This window comes from Panthera uncia (genome assembly GCF_023721935.1).
Source record: "Panthera uncia isolate 11264 chromosome C1 unlocalized genomic scaffold, Puncia_PCG_1.0 HiC_scaffold_3, whole genome shotgun sequence".
Taxonomy (NCBI): Eukaryota; Metazoa; Chordata; class Mammalia; order Carnivora; family Felidae; genus Panthera; species Panthera uncia.
This window is the reverse complement of record NW_026057584.1, coordinates 37,879,936-37,897,628: the sequence shown is the minus strand read 5'-3', so window position 1 is coordinate 37,897,628 and position 17,693 is coordinate 37,879,936. Positions and strand designations below refer to the sequence as shown.

Below are 17,693 nucleotides of genomic sequence, written 5' to 3'. Positions count from 1 at the left end.
CCAGAGCATTCACGTCTTCGGTTTTGTGGATGAGCATCCGTATCTCCTCTGGATCACCACTGAAGATTGCTTGGACCAGGGGTGGCTGTAAACACAGGAGAATTTGAATTAGAACTATACTTAAACACATTTAACTGCATTCAGATGCAGATGGCTATAAGAGGCGTTCCCCGAAAGTTTATTCAACAATAATCAATTGGCAGACAAAGATGAATATGGCTCGGACTCACCCACACTAGAAGTCTGGTGGGGGAGATAGCTGCATAGAGAAATAACTATAATGCAATTTGAAAGCCGTAACAGATAGTCACATCCAACCTGGGGCTATGAGTATGACATGAAAATCACCCATAATTGAAGACGTCCTTGAAACACACTTAAATTTCCCAGCAAGGAAATTACCAAATCTGCAGTTTTGAGCATACAGTCCCCTATAGTTCCCGACCTCTCATTAGACAATGTACCCTGGTTACCCTCAGACAATTCCATTTCTAGAGGATGTTAATGGCCATGTTTCTGGCCTCGTGAACACTTCTTTTCAATGTTTGGAAAGCCTTTGAAATCATTCTCAAACGCTTCCCAGAGCTTAGCCAACACTAAAGGCACTGAGTGTTTCAGATGTGATTATATCCCTACTACCTGTTCAAAGTAAGTGGTATAATGGTGGGGTGGGGATCATGAAGGGGGATATTACCGAGCACTTATTATTGAACTCACCCACATTAAACAAGACCTGACACAGAGAAAAGGGATTCATAAAGAGTGATGGAAACAGAACTGAAAGAGAAACTTGCTCTGCTTGGAGGGCAAGTAGGGTGAAGAGAAGAGTATATCTAGAAAAGCTTCATGGAAGGCACTATAATGAATGAGGATGAGTTTGCAAACCAGGAAGGAAAGACATTCCAGGCACAGGGACCAGGGTGTGCAAAGGTGTGCACATGCAAAGAACCTGATATCTTAGAAATGCTGCCATCAATCTGGTGACCAGAGAGTGGGTAAAAGAAGAAAAGTGGTGTGCTCTGGGGTTGATGTTGGGCTCGCCCCACGTGAAAAAGAATCCTGTTCAAAGCCAGCTCCACCACTTGCCAGCCATGTGCTGAGCCCACATCCCGTGTGTAACCTGGGGGTGAGCATGATCTTTGCTGTCCAAGCCCTCATAGGATTGCTATTAGGAACAAATGAGATAATACATGGAAAACCCTCTGTAACCATACTACCCTACACGAATAACAGATGTTCTTACTAATAAATGCTTGGGGCACCTGGGTAGCTCAGTTGGTTAAGCACGTGACTCTTGATTTAGGCTCAGTGATGATCTCACAGTTCGTGAGATCGAGCCTCTCATTGGATCCTGCGATGACAGCATGAAGCCTGCTTGGGATTCTCTATCTCTCTCTCTCTCTCTCTCTCTCTCTCTCTCTCTCTCTCTCTCTCTCTGCTTCTCCCTTTCTCTCTCTCAAAATAAATAAATATTTTTAAACAAGAAATGCTTAACAACGCTACTGTAGAATATCTGACCATTATTTTTAAACTTTAAAAACTTTGGCAATTACATATTCTCTCTCTCTCTCTCTCTCTCTCTCACACACACACACACACACACACACACACACACACACACCTTTTGGAAATACTTTACAGTAGTTCATGTCAGCAATAAGATGACAGCAGTTCCCCAGATGTGTCTGGCCATAAGAGTTATCTGAGATGCTTGTTAAAACAATATTCCAAGATCCCTTCCTTGGAGATTCTGACTTAGTCTATCTGGGGTGGAAACATGTGAATCTACTTTTAATAAAATGCTCACTTAACTCTTAGAACACTGGCCTAAGGTAAAATCATAAGCATCATCTGCCTCAACGTCTCCCTGTGCTATCTAAATGAGAATCCCAGTCCTCATTACCCCTATAAATTTTCTTTTCTCTTTTGCTACCCTCCTGTTGCCTTTCTTACAGGTTCTGGTGGTGTTTTGTGTTATTGGGGGGAGGCAATAATATAAGTATTAACAGTAGAATATAGTAAGACTCCTTGAGGAAACACTATATTTAAAAAAAAATTTTTAACGTTTATTTTTTGAGAGAGAGACAGAGACAGAGTGTGAGCGGGGGAGGAGCAGACAGAGAGGGAGACACAGAATCTGAAGCAGGCTCCAAGCGCTGAGCTGTCAGCACAAAGCCCGATGTGGGACTCTAACCCACGAACCTTAAAGTCATAACCTGAGCCAAAGTCTGATGCTTAACTAACTGAGCCACCCAGGCTCCCCAAAAGAAACACTATATTTAAAATGTCAAGTTACAGATAAGTATTTCAGTATGCCAGGAATTTTTCCACAGTTTTCCCCCTGCTATAAAAGTTTCCAGCAAGTGGACAGATAGATGTATCCTTCTTTTGTCTCAATTCCACCTTCTTGCTAAGGTAAATGATTCAAAGATAGTTTCTTAAATTGTCGACAAGTAACTGGAAAGAAGTCTTGAAAAGAAAGCAAGTTTTCTATCAGTTTGGTGTTAGCTGGTTGATCTGCCCAAAGACGAGGAGATCCATCCACTTGCTGACCACTGCTAACCAAGTCTCCAGCTCAGTTGCCCCACGGCAAGGACCCTATTTCATATAAAACAGTCAGACACAAACTCAGGATTTCAACAACAATGCTAAATCTTGTTTATCTGTTCTATAATTCTCTGTCTGCTGTGCTCATAGTCAAATGCTTGTGTGCACTTTTCTGTCTTTCTGAACCTGAAGAGAAAGCAAATAAGAAACCTAACAGCCATATGACTTAGATGACAAGCAGGGGCAGAGTCTGACAAGACTTTAGTGTTAAATCAACAGTGATCAATTAACAGGTTAGAACAAACCCATCCCCATAAACTATGTATCACTGGTCACTTCAAGGAAACAGCTAGTTAAGCAAAGCCTCAGGTCACTCATGAGAGTCAGGAATGCACATAGGTTTTGTGTTGTTTCAGTGCTCACACTTCTCAAGAAAGACAAGAGCTCCAAGCTATGGCGGGAATCCCAAGGAAAGCCTCCCTGACAAAGCTGCCAGACAAGGATGCCAGCACAGTCCTTCAGCACGGAGCTCCCCAAACACCTCCAGGACCAGTCACTGAGGCTGTTTTGAAGGGTGTCATCAATGCACAGAATTCCCAGCAGAGAATGGCGTGTACACCTGCCCTACACCTCTGGGCCTGGCTCTGCTAAAAGCTGCTTTACAGAGTATTGTCAATGCACAGAATTTCTAGCATCCATTCGAAAGAAGCAACTCTTCCAGTGCTGCAGTCACATGTATACATACATATACACACATGTACATGCATACATTCGCACATATCCATACATATCTACACTGATGCATGTATATACAGAGATATGTGCTGATTCACATACAAATCCCTCACACTCCCTGTGGAAGGGAAAAGTTCCTGTTCCCCAAAGCCCAGAGTCTTGCTGGATGGACATCTGTAGCCCCAGTGAGGCCATATCCACTGTGACATCACTGTCTTCACAACTGGGAATCTGAGCATCATGTGATTCCAAATCAGAACTTCATAGGTACATGCTGTGTTAGTCAGAAGCTGTGTGTTTGCTTAGATGTAATTCTTGAACAAAATTACTGTGGTTCTTGAGCAAATAGCATTGAAAAAAAACCAAAAACATTATGAGCGTGTGTGTGTGTGTGTGTGTGTGTGTTTTTCTTCAGCCTCTCAAATAAGGCATGCCCGGAGAGCACTCTGGCATTCCTTTTTGTTGGGATTTTTAATCCAATCCTGCTGTTTTATTTTTCTCTAGGTAAACACTTAACCCTGAGAATATTTGAAAAAAAATACACATCTAAATACTATCTCCATTACATGATCTTAAGAAAGGGGGAATATCCTAAATATTTTTGCTCATAAGTATCAAGTATTTATACTCTATTGACCAGTAATTTGGCAATCACTATATCTATTGTAGTGTTACCCTTGACCTGGATAAGACTTAAGCAAAGTCTCACCTGCAAAAGGACAGAGTCCTAAGCCTTGGTATGTATTAGCATTTCTTTCGGACAATTCATACACTTCAACACTAGCATATACAAAATATTAGTGCTCTGTGTGCATTAGGGTGTGAAGTTGAATAAATATAAACTCATAACAAGGGTCAAACTTGTTCAGTGTCAATTACTAAAATTTCCTTAGCATGTGTAGCAAGTGTATACTGAAGGTGATTTGTCATGTACTGTGGATACTGGCACAGTACCATACATAGATTCAGAAGGCAGAAGCATACTTCCTGGGCCTACTTTACCCATGGTGCAAGTGGGATTCAATATTCAGATGGGACCTGTCCTTGTCTTCTAACATCCCCAACTATCAGCACCCTACCACTACGACCAGAAGTGTAGACAGCTGCCATCTAGAAATGACCATCTGCCAGGCTGATGACATTGGACCCCTCTAAGACAGAAGTCAGAGCAGAAAGATCCCTTGGATTTAGCAGCCATTTAAAATCATGCAGCTTGCCTTGCCAACATTCATCATAAAAAGCTACTTTCTCTACCCACATCCCCTATCAGCCCATCCAATGCAATATTTTTTATTTTATTGTCAGCCTTCAAAAATAAATTGGGAAAATATTTGATTTCCAAAAATAAGACGCTACATCAAAAGTGTATTGATAACAGTATTTCCAAACTTTGAAGTAGAGTTACAATTCCACTAGGGGGAGCAAGATGGTAATTTGTTACCTGGGAGATAACAGTAACTGTTCAGGTTGTGCAATTAAGACAAGGTAGCTGGAAGATCCACTTTGTCAAGACCTAAGAGAACTCAAGCTTCCGAGAGAGAGAGAGAGAGAGAGAGAGAGAGAGAGAGAGAGAGAGAAAGAGAGCGCTCAGTAAAGAGTAAACACATATGCTACGCACATACCAAAACAAAAAACAAAAAAAGCTTTCCTATTGATCCCTGAGGGTCCAGGTTTAGGAAATCATAATGCAATCTAAAACTCAGGAGTTAAAGTATCATTTTCATCACTTAAAAACTCAATTCAACTATTCTTCAATTCCACTTTTAAAAAGTACTACTAGAAGTATCAGATAAGCAATTAGTTTGAGAGTAAAGCCCATCGTGGGTTTTATGAAGAGAGTGTAGCTGCTTTCGAGTACCTGCTCCATCTTGCAACGAGATTGTAGGCACCCCCTCCCAAATCCCTAATGAAACCACCAATTGGAGTTTTGCTAAAACCCTGTATAGTGTACTTCACATTCCCTTTGTTGGAGCCGCATGTTCTTTACTAATGAATTGGCTTTGGAAGATATGCAGGGTGACAGAAGCCGTCACGTAGCATCTGTGTAACTACTGTCAATGGTAAGAAGTCTAAGAAGATGCTCCAGCACTTTGATACAAATTCCTGGCATACTGCTTGTCTTTTTTTGGTTAGACTGGGTAATGAACGATTCCACATCTGAAAGAAAACATCTTGCATTCTAATCAGGAGTGGATGTGGGGAATTAATCAATAGCCAAGAAGAAAAACAATGATATTCTTAAACATCTGTCCATACTTGAGTATTCTGAGTACAGTATGTCATTAAAGCAAGATAGGAGCATGTTATTAGTGGCTATTAGCTGATGCAGCAATAATCTAGCCATATGAAACCATCAACTTATATGAACATGCTGAAACATTTCATTAGGTAACAACTGGTTTTTCTATGAGGCAGTGCTTGCATTTTTACAAAAGGATAATAAAAATTTGTTCGAGTCACTAGATTTAATGGACAAAACTTGTTAGCTCTATTCATGTGGGTCCTGCTGTGTGATCTGCTGAAAGGATGCCATTAAGTGCTTCCTGAATATAGATCACTCCTTATTTGGGAAGAAGTTCACTCTATCACAGAAAAATAATGATGATCATAAAGTCAAAATCTGTTTCCCTTAAGAACTGTACAAAACATACTGAGTCTCCATAAACATTTTTTTAAAAGCAGGACTTCATATCTGAAAACGTCTCCTACAGGCTATGCTACAGAGTAAATGCCTATAATATTTCCAATTACCTATAATTATTATTAAAAACAAAAAGGTCAAAATTCTAAGTATCAGTAATACCCTCTATGTAGCTATTTATTTACTCTATACTTACCAGAGAAGAACAATTACATTTAGTCAGAAAATGAAGAAATTATCTAATCTCTTCCAAAGTGAAAACAGTAATAGGTATGGACTATGGGGTAGCTATTCAAGGGCCAATTACTCAGTCTTTAAAACATTCATCCTTTGTTGTACCTTCCTTTCCTGACATCCTCCATGGCTATTTCTCTACCCTTTAATACTGCTGATTAGCACCTTCACCAGAGGATAGTTCACCCAAGGAAAAAAGAAACCCAGGCATGTGAACTTTGCTACTAGTTAGTCGCAAAAGATTAAGTAAAAGGAAGTGATGAGACAACGTACCAGTTAAATTGAAATCTGGAGGCGATGTTGATTTTACAGACCTGAGATCTCACTCTCTTTTTCTTCCACAGTAGGGAGATTAACATATGATATCATATTGACTTGGAATTAAATCCTAGCCATAATTTCCTCATTTATAAAATGGGGATACCGTAGCCATTTCATAAGACGTGTTTGAGAAATGGCCTGATATATGTAGACACGTAGTGTGCAGTCAGTTAAAATAGTGATTAGTGTTGCCATTGAATTGACAAGCTCAAAAACATTCATAGACAAGTATATTTATGTTCATCCTACGAAAGGAAAAATAAGGGATCTAAAGAGATTTCCCAAAAAATACAGAGCAAGTAAATCAAGTTAGGATCATAAGCCATTCATACTACCTCTAGAGTAGATAGGCCCATCATACTGGGAGAGAAGCTTTTACAAGCCGGAGAGCAAAAATCAAGTTGAGCCTGACTTGGTCTTTGTTACACTGGGCAACCTCAAAAAATGTTGCACAACTTCTCTGTACTCCAAGGTCTGACCTGTTGTGCCAAAATAATAGCAACTCACCTTAAAAAAACATCATCCCCCTTTGACTAATCAAAGGGTGCCAAATAATCAATGTTCATACCCATTGGATGGGACATGAAATCATAATTTCACTATTTAAGGTTACCATTAATGTGTACAGTTATACTTTTCCTTTACGATCTCCTGATGATCATAAAGAGACTGATCCCCTGGTTGGAGCTCTCGGCGGGGGGCGGGGGGTGGAATGATTTACCTGGTAGTCGCAAAGTTGAGACTAGAATTTAGTTTTCCTGATTCTCCAGGATCATCACTTTCTCTCACATGTCATTTTAATAGAATACAATAGAATACAATATAGTATAATGAATATATAATAAATATATGTAATTCAGGATTCAAAATTCAGCCTTAGTTTCAGGGTACTTCCCATGGAGAATTATTATATACTTCATGGCTCACTAAGGAAAGATGTCACTATATATATATACATATATATATATATATGTATATATATATGTATATATATATACATACATATACACACACACACACATATATCGTTTCTATATATGTGTGTATATCTATACTCTGTATGCATGTACATAGTGACTATATATGTGTATATATTTCTAGATATAGTAACTCTCAACAAACTAACAATAAAACAATCTTGCCAAAAGATGCAAAACAAAGAGGTACAATATATTTTAAAGCAGGGGCTCAGTGCAAGTTTGAGTTAGGAACACAGAAAAGGTAGGTGTTAACCTAGATTTTGAAGAATTAACAAAGGAGTAATCCTTCTTCGTGTTGAGGAATAGCCAATGAAGAGGTTAGAAAAGTAAATAACTGGGGTGCCTGGGTGGCTCAGTTGGTTGGGTGTCCGACTTCAGCTCAGGTCATAATCTCACAGCTAGTGAGTTCGAGCCCCACCTCGGGCTCTGTGCTGACAGCTCAGATCCCGGAGCCTGCTTCAGATTCTGTGTCTCCCTCTCTCTCTCTCTAACCTCCTCCACTCATGCTCTGTCTCTCTCTGTCTCAAAAATAAATAAACATTTAAAAAAATGTTTAAAAAGTTAAGTAAATAACTGGGTGGGGGGAGCGTCGTGCTAGCAGAAGGAGTTTTTTTTTTTTTAATTTTTTTTTCAACGTTTTTTATTTATTTTTGGGACAGAGAGAGACAGAGCATGAACTGGGGAGGGGCAGAGAGAAAGGGAGACACAGAATCGGAAACAGGCTCCAAGCCATCAGCCCAGAGCCATCAGCCCAGAGCCTGACGCGGGGCTCGAACTCACGGACCGCGAGATCGTGACCTGGCTGAAGTCGGACGCTTAACCGACTGCGCCACCCAGGCGCCCCAGCAGAAGGAGTTTTAACCCAACCTTGAGGGGAAACAGGAACTAGGGTCTTGAGCAAGAGAACAGCAGAGAGTTTTTGCAAACATTTAATCTATCCATTACATGCGCCAGGCATGGCAGAAAAGAAGGGAGCCAGAGAACCCAGTCAGACTATTGCCACAATCTAAGGCATCACAGGAAAGAACTTTCCAATCTTCCTATGTCTCCCTCTCTGCTACTTACAGGGCCGTAGTGGGAACAACAGATACTGTTGTCAGTTCTTTGATGCCGCTCTATTCCTGGATGCAGGTTTGGCTCAGCATCTTGGCCACTTTCCTTCACTCTTTATATATAGCCCAAATCTGCTGCCCCTGAGACACTAATGTTTCCAGGTGAAATTGAGGTTACTTCCTTCAGTTCCTGGAACACTTCCATTTTTCCCCACAGAACCTCTGCTGAAGTCAGTTCTGTTTTGTCAGACTTGTCACTTGATCCCTGAATTTAAATCACAGCATTTCAAAAATAGGCCACTTCCATAAAGAGAAAAGCAAAACAAAACAAGGCAGGCATATTTTGCCAAATGCCATATTTTTATTGGGATTTGCTGCCAACCACCCACATCTTTTTTCAGTCTGTCTAACTTTCAAACAACTTGAGATCAAATCAAAACTTTAGCTAAGTTAATTTAATTAGTGTTCGGGAGTTAACTTTTAAAGAAAGTTAATTTAAACAAGAGCACAATGGATCCAAGAGGTTAGTTAATAGAAAATACTTAGATGAGTGTAATTTTAGTAAAATAAAAAGAACAGCAATATCTTTCTACAACAGTTTCCTGTTTTGAAAAATTGTTACAGAGGTTTTGTTTCCTATCTTAGTTTTGGTTACATTCTTTGTATAACTCTATTTTCTAGCATATTGAATTCAGACGGTTTCAAAAATGAAGGGTGATTTGATAACGTTAATCAGTATAAGCTGTTTTAGTGATCTCTGTGGAAAAAAAATGATACAGCCAGATGATTTTCAGGGTAATAAGTGTATTGAGTATAATTTCTTTGTTCAGATACAGAAAGTGGTTCTCTGTTTAGAATGGATCATACAACATTACTTTTTATTAATATCTGGTATGCATCTCCCTTATCATAATTAGGGCAATGATAAAATAGGATTCCCAAAGAAAAAATATGATAGAAGATGACTTATAACTACAGTAATATTTTCTCATGATCTAGAGTAATAATTTTTGAGGAGTATTAGAAATTGGGAAGCTAAGCAAAGCAACTTAAAAGTAACAACAACAAGCAGTGCCTGGGTGGCTCCGCTGGTTACGTGTCAGCCTCTTGAACTCTGCTCAGGTTGTGATCTCGTGGTTCGTGAGATCAAGCCCCGTGTCAGGCTCTGCACTGAGTGTGGAGCCTGCTTGGGATTCTCTCTCTCTGCCCCTTCCCCCGCTCATGCTCTCTCTCTCTCAAAATAAATAAATAAAAGCTTAAAAAAAATAACAGCAAAATCAATGCATAGAAATAAAAGGCACTCACCAGGAAGGTGGCAATTTCTTGAGAAATTAAGAGGGATAGAATGACCATATATGAGATATAGAGATTAACTCAATCACATGAAGTCATTCATGATTCAGGCAAACTCCAAATTGGGTTTGTCTAAAATTTGTTAGAACCGGGATTCTTTCAAAGGCCACTTTTTGCCCAGTTAAGTCATTCTAAAGTTCATAAGAACTTCCCCTTAAGGATTCCCCTTAAACTTTCTCCTTCCTCTCCTTAGTTTTTTGTCTTTGAATTCCTTATGCGTTCCTTAGAAAGGGAGAAAACTCTCATACTCCACTGCCTCTCCCCAGGGAGCCAGGTGAGAAATTAGGGAAATGTGTGAAACTGGGTCACCTTCCTGGCCCTGCCTATTCAAACCACTTGCAAATCTAAGGCACAGTGTTGACCAGCACCTCTATTAGTCTCTGCCTGAGATGACTGGAGGGTTCCCTTCTGCCCAGGAAAGTCTCACAAGGAATGCAAATCTATTAGGTATTCTGCCCATTTCCCCATCCAATGTCCTGGCAAGGGAAGGGCATTCAGTAACAGATATCAAAGGGAAATGATAAGGCAGCAGGAAGAGAGGAGTCCAAAAGGCTGAAAAACATTAGATAATATAAAATGGGAAATTTTGCAAAAAAAAAAAAAAGGACAGTCACATCACACTTCCTTACAGAAACACCAACCCAGTTCATTTTCCCTTTATTTCTCTACACAGCACCCTGCCATCAAGACATAAAAGTTATGGGTTTTTTTTTTTAATTAATCTGGTATATTTCAGGCAACAACCACATTCAACTCAATCCAATAAATATAGATTAAACCAAGGGCCTGCATGGCTCAGTCAGTTAAGTGTCTGACTCTTGGTTTTGGCTCAGGTCATGACCTCATGATCTGTGGGATCAAGTCCCATATGGGGCTCTGCATAGCTTGCTTGGGATTCTCTCCCTCCTTCCCTCTCTGTCTCCCACCCCCACTTATGCTATCTCTGTCTCTCTCAGAATAAACTTTTTAAATTTGTTTTAATGTTTTGATTTATTTTTGAGACAGAGAGAGACAGAGCATGAGCAGGGGAGGGGCAGAGACAGAGGGATACACAGAATCCGAAGCAAGCTCCAGGCTCTGAGCTGTCAGCACAGAGCCCAACGTGGGGCTTGAACTCATGGACTGTGAGATCATGACCTAAGCCGAAGTCAGATGCTTAACTGACTGAACCACCCAGGAGCCCCATAAATAAACTTTTTTAAAAAAGATTGATTAAACCTCAGAAATCTACTGAGCTTAAGAAATTTAGACACTGAGATGTTGTAGTCAGTCTTCCCTTGAAAGAGTTACCGAGGTGTAGAATGAAATATATGAGTATATAACTTGGATGTAAGGGAAACAGCATAGAAGTACATGAAGAAGGGAGAGTGATCACATCTGGTGTCCTGAAAGATGCAGCCTTTGAAATGAATATTGAACCTTATAAAGGATTTAAATAGGAAGAAATAGAACGGGAAGTGAGTGCTCCTACCTCAGAAGAATGTGAGCAGATGCGGGAAGACCAAACATGCACAGGGACAGTTTCATTTGGCTGCAGCATGAGAGAAGGGAGGTGAGCTGAGCAGTAGACAATGATCATATTACAGAAGGCTTTGAATGCCAGGCTAAGAAATTGAGACTCCCTTCTCTAGCACTGGGGAGCCATGCATGGTTTTTGAGCAGGAGAGTGACCTAAATGGTACGCTTCAGAACAATCTGTGGAAATAATGGCCTGCATGATGAACTGGAATTAAAAACTAGAGTGATACAATAAGTTAGGTGACTTTAACAACAGTCTAGATGGGAGGTCCTGGGGATGGAGTGCCCCTCCATTGTGAGAGAAGCATTCTGCTGGTGGCCAAGATGCGGATCTAGAAAGTCAATGAACTATGCCCACCCTGAATGCAGCAAGAGCTACCCCACTCAGGCATGGCTGTCTATATTCAGAAAGACTCTCACCAGCTTCCTCTGTGGGAGGCAGGGAGCCGCCCCAACCACCAGCCAAGGAGCACCGGAAGTTCTGCAGCATTTACTTTTTTTTTACTTTTCCACTTGTGCAAGGCCCTCCCATTGCTTACTCGGTTCAGTTCTGCCCTGGGACAGGAAGCTCCCAGGGAGCAAACGTCAGTTAGCATCCTGCATCTGAACAACCTGCTACTTCTCTCCCCACCCCACCACAGAAACCAGAACATCAGGGCTTTCGGTTTGGGTGCTACCTTTATAGTCTAGGTTTTGGTAAAAAGAAAACTTATCTTCATGTCATGAGCTGAAAACAGACAAAACTTAATCCACGTTATCTTTATTTCCCAATTCTAAAATTTAGTCAAGAAGATAAAACTCTTTTCTTTTTTCAATCATACAAAGTTTGAAAAACAGGAAGAAGTATTAGGGAAAGGGACTTTCTAATGCACGAAAACCTCTACCCATTTTCTCTTTCTCTTATGTTTGCAGGGTTTTAATCTTAGAAGTTGTCCTATTGCAACAATACAAAAACAAGGTAAAGAAAAAACTTAATAACCTCTCCTAATGTTAGCAGCCTAATGTGTATCCTTCCACATCTTATGTTCCTGCTGATATATAAAAATACAAGTATAGATGTAGGAGGTTACAATGTTATCACAAAAGTACGATTTACTCTTTCTTGCTATTTGTAAAATAATAGTATATTGAGGCCATCCCCCAGGTCAGTAGTTACAGGATTAACACATTTCTTTCAATAGCTATATCATATCCCATATCATGGATATGTCACAATGTATTTTATTATTCCCCTTTGGATGAACATTCAGGTTGTTTCTAGTTTGTGCCGCAACAAACCGGCTTCTGTCAGTGTCTATCCTGGCCAGTGCATTTCACAGAAAAGTGCTACCAGAGCTAAGGCGTTTTCTGAATACCTACTATATGCTGTTTTTATAAAATATACAATAGAAATGTGTGACATAGTCCCTTCCTCAGAGCATGCCAAATATAGCTGGGGACATAAGCCTAACCCACACAAAACAATTAAACTGTGCACGACAGGACTGGACCGTGTTCCATACACTTTACGCAAATGGATGCCAAGTTTTCCTTCCACATGGTGACAGACTGGAGAGATAGCTCGGAGGACCTTTTAGCCTTAACATTCTAGGGGCTTTCTTGGATTCAGGAAAGGGGGAAACAAGAAGAGCTAAGAAGTCAGTGGTCTGTGTGTGTTCAAGTCTGGCAGGACTTGAACAAGGCCAGAAAATGGTTTAGATCCATGGAGAAAAAAAAAAATTGTATTTTGGAGTGACAAATGAGCCATCTTTACAACTTTAGACACATATATGCTTGGAGAATGACAATAAGCAGCTCCTTCTCCAAGTCACTGCAATTCCAAACAGCCTCTCTTATATTCTTCCCACCCCCACCCAGCCTCCACTTAAAGACATAGAAGAATCCAAAGCTTAACTGCCACAAAGCATTATACTAATGCAGATTTAAAATGCATTACTTCCAGCCAGCAAAAACTTAAAAATACTCCCCAAATTTCTTCCCCCCCACCCGTCCTTCCCATGCCCAACCTACCCCTGCTAACACACACACACACACACACACACACACACACACACCATACTTTTTCTGTGCCCTTTAAACAACAGCAGTCATTTATAGTGTTCCTGTCCATCTGGAAAATAACACGAATAACATGGAATAAAGTAATAATAAAGTCTGAGTGATTGAATTCAACCAAAACCTGAGTTTTTCTGAGAATCAAAAACTCTGTTAAAAAGGTTGGTATTGATAAACTAGCCACTACAGCATTGGTCTTTCACTCTACCTTGCAATGCTATGTTTGCAACTTACCAAGTCCATTTAAATATAAACCATGTTTAATGACATGTTTTACATTTCATCATACTGGAAATAGGATTTGAGAGCTCACTGTTTATGCCAGATATGTGTTATGCCTCAATAATGTATATAAGTAGCTCTATGAGAAAGTTCTGAAAATGAATTACGCATAAGAAATTAGGCATGTGTTTTTTAGCTCAAAGATTTGAGATTTAAAAGTTGTATGTAATTTTTAGGGGTGCCTGGGTGGCTCAGTTGGTTGAGCATTGGGCTCCTGATTTCGGCTCAGGTCATGATTTCACAGTCCAGGCTGGAGCTTGCTTGAGATTCTCTCTGTCTCTTTGTCTCTGTCTCTGTTTCCTTCTTCCTCTGCTCCTCCCTGCTCATGCTCACTCGCACGCTGCCTCAAAAGAAAAAATTATTTTAAAAAAAGTTGTGGGTAATTTTCAATCAAAGTTGGCACCACAAGGAAGTCTATGATTCTCTTTTTTTTCCCACCAAACTTTATTCGGAAAAAAGCCACTGATGGGTCCAGGTGATGGTAAGCTCACTCGGAGAGAAAAGCAAGGCTATCAAGCATGGTCATGTCTAAAATTAGCTTTCAGTGTATTTTCTAAACTTTAGGAAAACAAGATTTATTCCCAGGATGTTAACTTGAATGCCAAGTTCAAAGACATAATCTTGACAGTCATATTGCAGAAAATAAGGGCTTTTAATAAGGAGAAGGAATTACTGACTTTCAGTAAAACCTAATTTACTATGTGTTTTTATTTAGCAGTAGGAAAAAAAAAAAGATAAAAGCCCTTGACCTCTGCTGTACCATTCCAACCACAAAGGTGACTGAGGTCTGAGATTGGGTCCAGAGTCGTGAGGCCTCCTTGTGACCTGACTGAGCATAATTGATGTGCCTCCTTTCTCGGTGTCTCCACGCTCCATTCTCCGCACCAGCCTCCTCACGACATCAGCTCTAAATGGTATGGAGACTCCACTAGTGTCTTTGCAGGTCAAGGTCTAGATTTGGGAATCGGCAACACGCACCTAACATCAAAGCACTTAGCAACTGTTACCCAGTCAACACACAACATTCCAGCAGTTTAAAATGCACAATAAGATCATGGTTCCTTTGAGATCATAGTCCCATTGTCCTAAATAAGGGGGATTTTTGGCTGCCTTTCCTCCTCCCAGGGCTAGAATTGGGGGCTCAGCCAAAGGCAGTAAAACCAGGGTCTCGTGGGACAGAAGCAGCCTGCCTGGACGTGTTGAGACCTGTTCTCTCTTCTAGAGTGCTCTAAGTACAGTTGGCATGTGCAACCACATTTCTCCTCTTGAATCATGAACAATCAAAAATGTCAAAAGGAGGCCAATGGGGGAAGTGGAGAGATATTATCTAAGGAGTCAAGAGACCTGGGTTTACACTAGCCTTGGCGAGTTGGTATTAGATAGCTATGGCAAATAACAAAGTTAGCAGAAACCCATTGCCTCACCAGAAAAGATGAGTTCAAAACTACCAACTCCCTGAGGACAAGAAGGGGAAGACCAGATTTTTTGAGGAAAAAAGCCCACCAATGATTCTGACGCAATAAGTTTGAGATGGCAATCCCAGCACACAAGCACTTGAAAAGGCTTTCCAGGCAACTGAGTATGCTCCTCAAACATGCCATACCGAATGTGGTCCTGCATATCAACACTAGAAATATTACACTTTGACCCTATAATCCCACTTCAAGGAAGCTATCCTACAGAAATAACTAGGTATACGGACAACTCTTATAGAGAGGTATTCATAGCAACAATATTTATGATAGTAAAAATCAGAAAGGAACCAATGTCAAAGTTAAGTACATTATTAAATAAGTTATAATACATGAATCCACAAAAGCTATAAAAGGGCCGACAGGTACATGAAAGATGCTCAATATCATTAGTCATTAGAGAAATGCAAATCAAAACCATGAAGATATTTCATGTTCATGGATTAGAAGAAGTCATACTGTCAAAATGTCCACATTACAAAGCAGTCTATAGTTTCGATGCAACCCCTATCAAAATACCAAAACCACAATGAGATGCCGCTTCAGACACACTAGGATGGCTAACATGAAACAAAACAAAGACTAGGTGTTGGCGAGAACACGGAGAAATTAGAACATTACTGATGACAGCGTCAAGTGGTGTAGCCACTGCGGAAACGGTTTGGCATTTCCTCCCTTAGTCAAACGTGGAATGACCCAAGATTCCAGTCCTAGGTAAACACTCAGAAGAATCGAAAATGAGTGTTCAAACGTAGTACACAAATCTTCATAGCAGCATTATTCCAGCAGCCAAAAGGTACAAGTAACTCAAATGTCCATCAGCTGATGGATAAATAAATGTGGCATAAACATGCAAGGAACACTATTCAGCCAAAAAAAGGACTGACATCTGGTGGCACACGTGACAACACAGATGAAACTTAAAAACATTATGCTACATGAAAGGAGCCACCAAAGTCACAAAGAGGCCATGCATCATATGGCTCCATTTATGTGCAATATTGAGGTTAAGCAAATTCATCAAGACAGTAAAAAGATTAGTGGTTACCGGGGATTGAAAGGGGTGGGGGGGAATGGGGAGTGAGTGGGGTTTCCCTTTGGGGTGATGAAAATGTTCTGGAAGTTAGGTTGTGGTGACGGCTGCACAACCTCAGAAATGTACTAAACGCCACCAAACTATGCACTTTACAATGGTTAAAATGGTAAATTTCATGTTGACTATTTTACCAAAATTTTTTAAAGTTACAATCATAAAGTGGAATATTTTAGTTATTAAAATTGATCTTTTGAGGGAGTTTAATAAGATGTAGAAAATGTGGGAAAAGCAGTGTGTGAAACTACTTATAGTGTGACCCCAGCTTTATAGTATATAAATACACACAGACAAACAAGGAGTGAAAAGGAAATTTCTAAAAATGCTGAATTGGGTTATCAATAGATACATTTTTCGTCTTATATTTTTCTGAATTTTCCCAAATTTTCTATATTATTTTTATTGTTAAAATATTAAATTATAATTCAATATTGTTTTATAATTATAAAAATAAACAAATTTTTTTTAAAGGTGAGACCAGGGCGGGGGGCGGGGGGGATCTTGGTGGCTCAGTCGGTTAAGCATCCGACTCTTGGTTTCAGCTCAGGTCATGATCTCATGGTTTTGTGGGTTCAAGCCCAACGTCCAGTTCTTTGCTGGCAGCTCAGAGCCTGCTTGGGATTCTCTCTCTTCCTCTCTCTCTCCCTGCCCCTCCCCCACTCACGCTTACGCTCTCTCTCTCTCTCTCAAAATAAATAAATAAACTTAAAAAAATAATAATACAAAAATAAAAGATGAGATCAGATGACACTTTGGGACACAGATGGGAAAAAGATAACAAGAATAATGGAAGGTCTAAAAAACATATGATGTCATGATGTAAACAGCAGGAGCTAGACAGCATTATGGAATGGTTAAGACTGCAACACTGGGGAGAATTTATGTCCCATCCAAAGCTGGAATTGTGGCTCCAGATTCTTTGGAGTTTTCAAGAAATGCCGCAGCTCCGGACGGTTCAGTGAAATGCCCTGGGTTTTAAACCTTGGCAACTTATTCAATACTTTTCAAACCACAGGCCAAACAAAACACATCTGTGGACTGGATGTAGCCCACAGGCGCCAGTTAGCAAACTCAAGTTTATAGGAACAGGAATGTTTAGCCTGGAAAAGAAAAACCTTTGAACAGAGATAGTAACTTCAAATATCTACGGAAAGGCTATGTGCAAGATGGTGTGGACTTAATCCATTTGTCTCTAGAAGGCAGAACCAACCTAAAGGCTAGGTGTGGGCGAGAAGCAGAATAATGCCTAGTAAATAAGGGAGTGGTTTCTATTAGAGCAGCCGTCAAATAAACAGGGACTTCAAAAATGCATGGAGGTGCCCATCCTTGAGGTGTTCCAGAGAAGACTACAGAGACTTCTGCTTAAGTCAGAAGTTGGACTAGGTCAAAGGCTCCCCATCATGGGGGAGT

General features: G+C 40.2%; 1 protein-coding gene across 7 annotated transcripts in view; it reads right to left on the bottom strand.

The window, feature by feature from the left end:
• The window catches only part of ANKRD44 (ankyrin repeat domain 44), a 343,412-nt gene that overhangs the window by 227,648 nt on the left and 98,071 nt on the right, over nucleotides 1-17,693 (bottom strand). For 6 of the 7 annotated variants that reach the window (XM_049615941.1, XM_049615942.1, XM_049615943.1 and 3 more), the window contains exon 2: nucleotides 2-85. In XM_049615941.1, the coding sequence (XP_049471898.1) occupies nucleotides 2-85 (84 nt within the window). Of the gene's footprint in view, nucleotide 1; nucleotides 86-4,723; nucleotides 7,351-17,693 lie in introns of those variants that run through there. The other variant, XM_049615946.1, reaches the window with a different exon arrangement.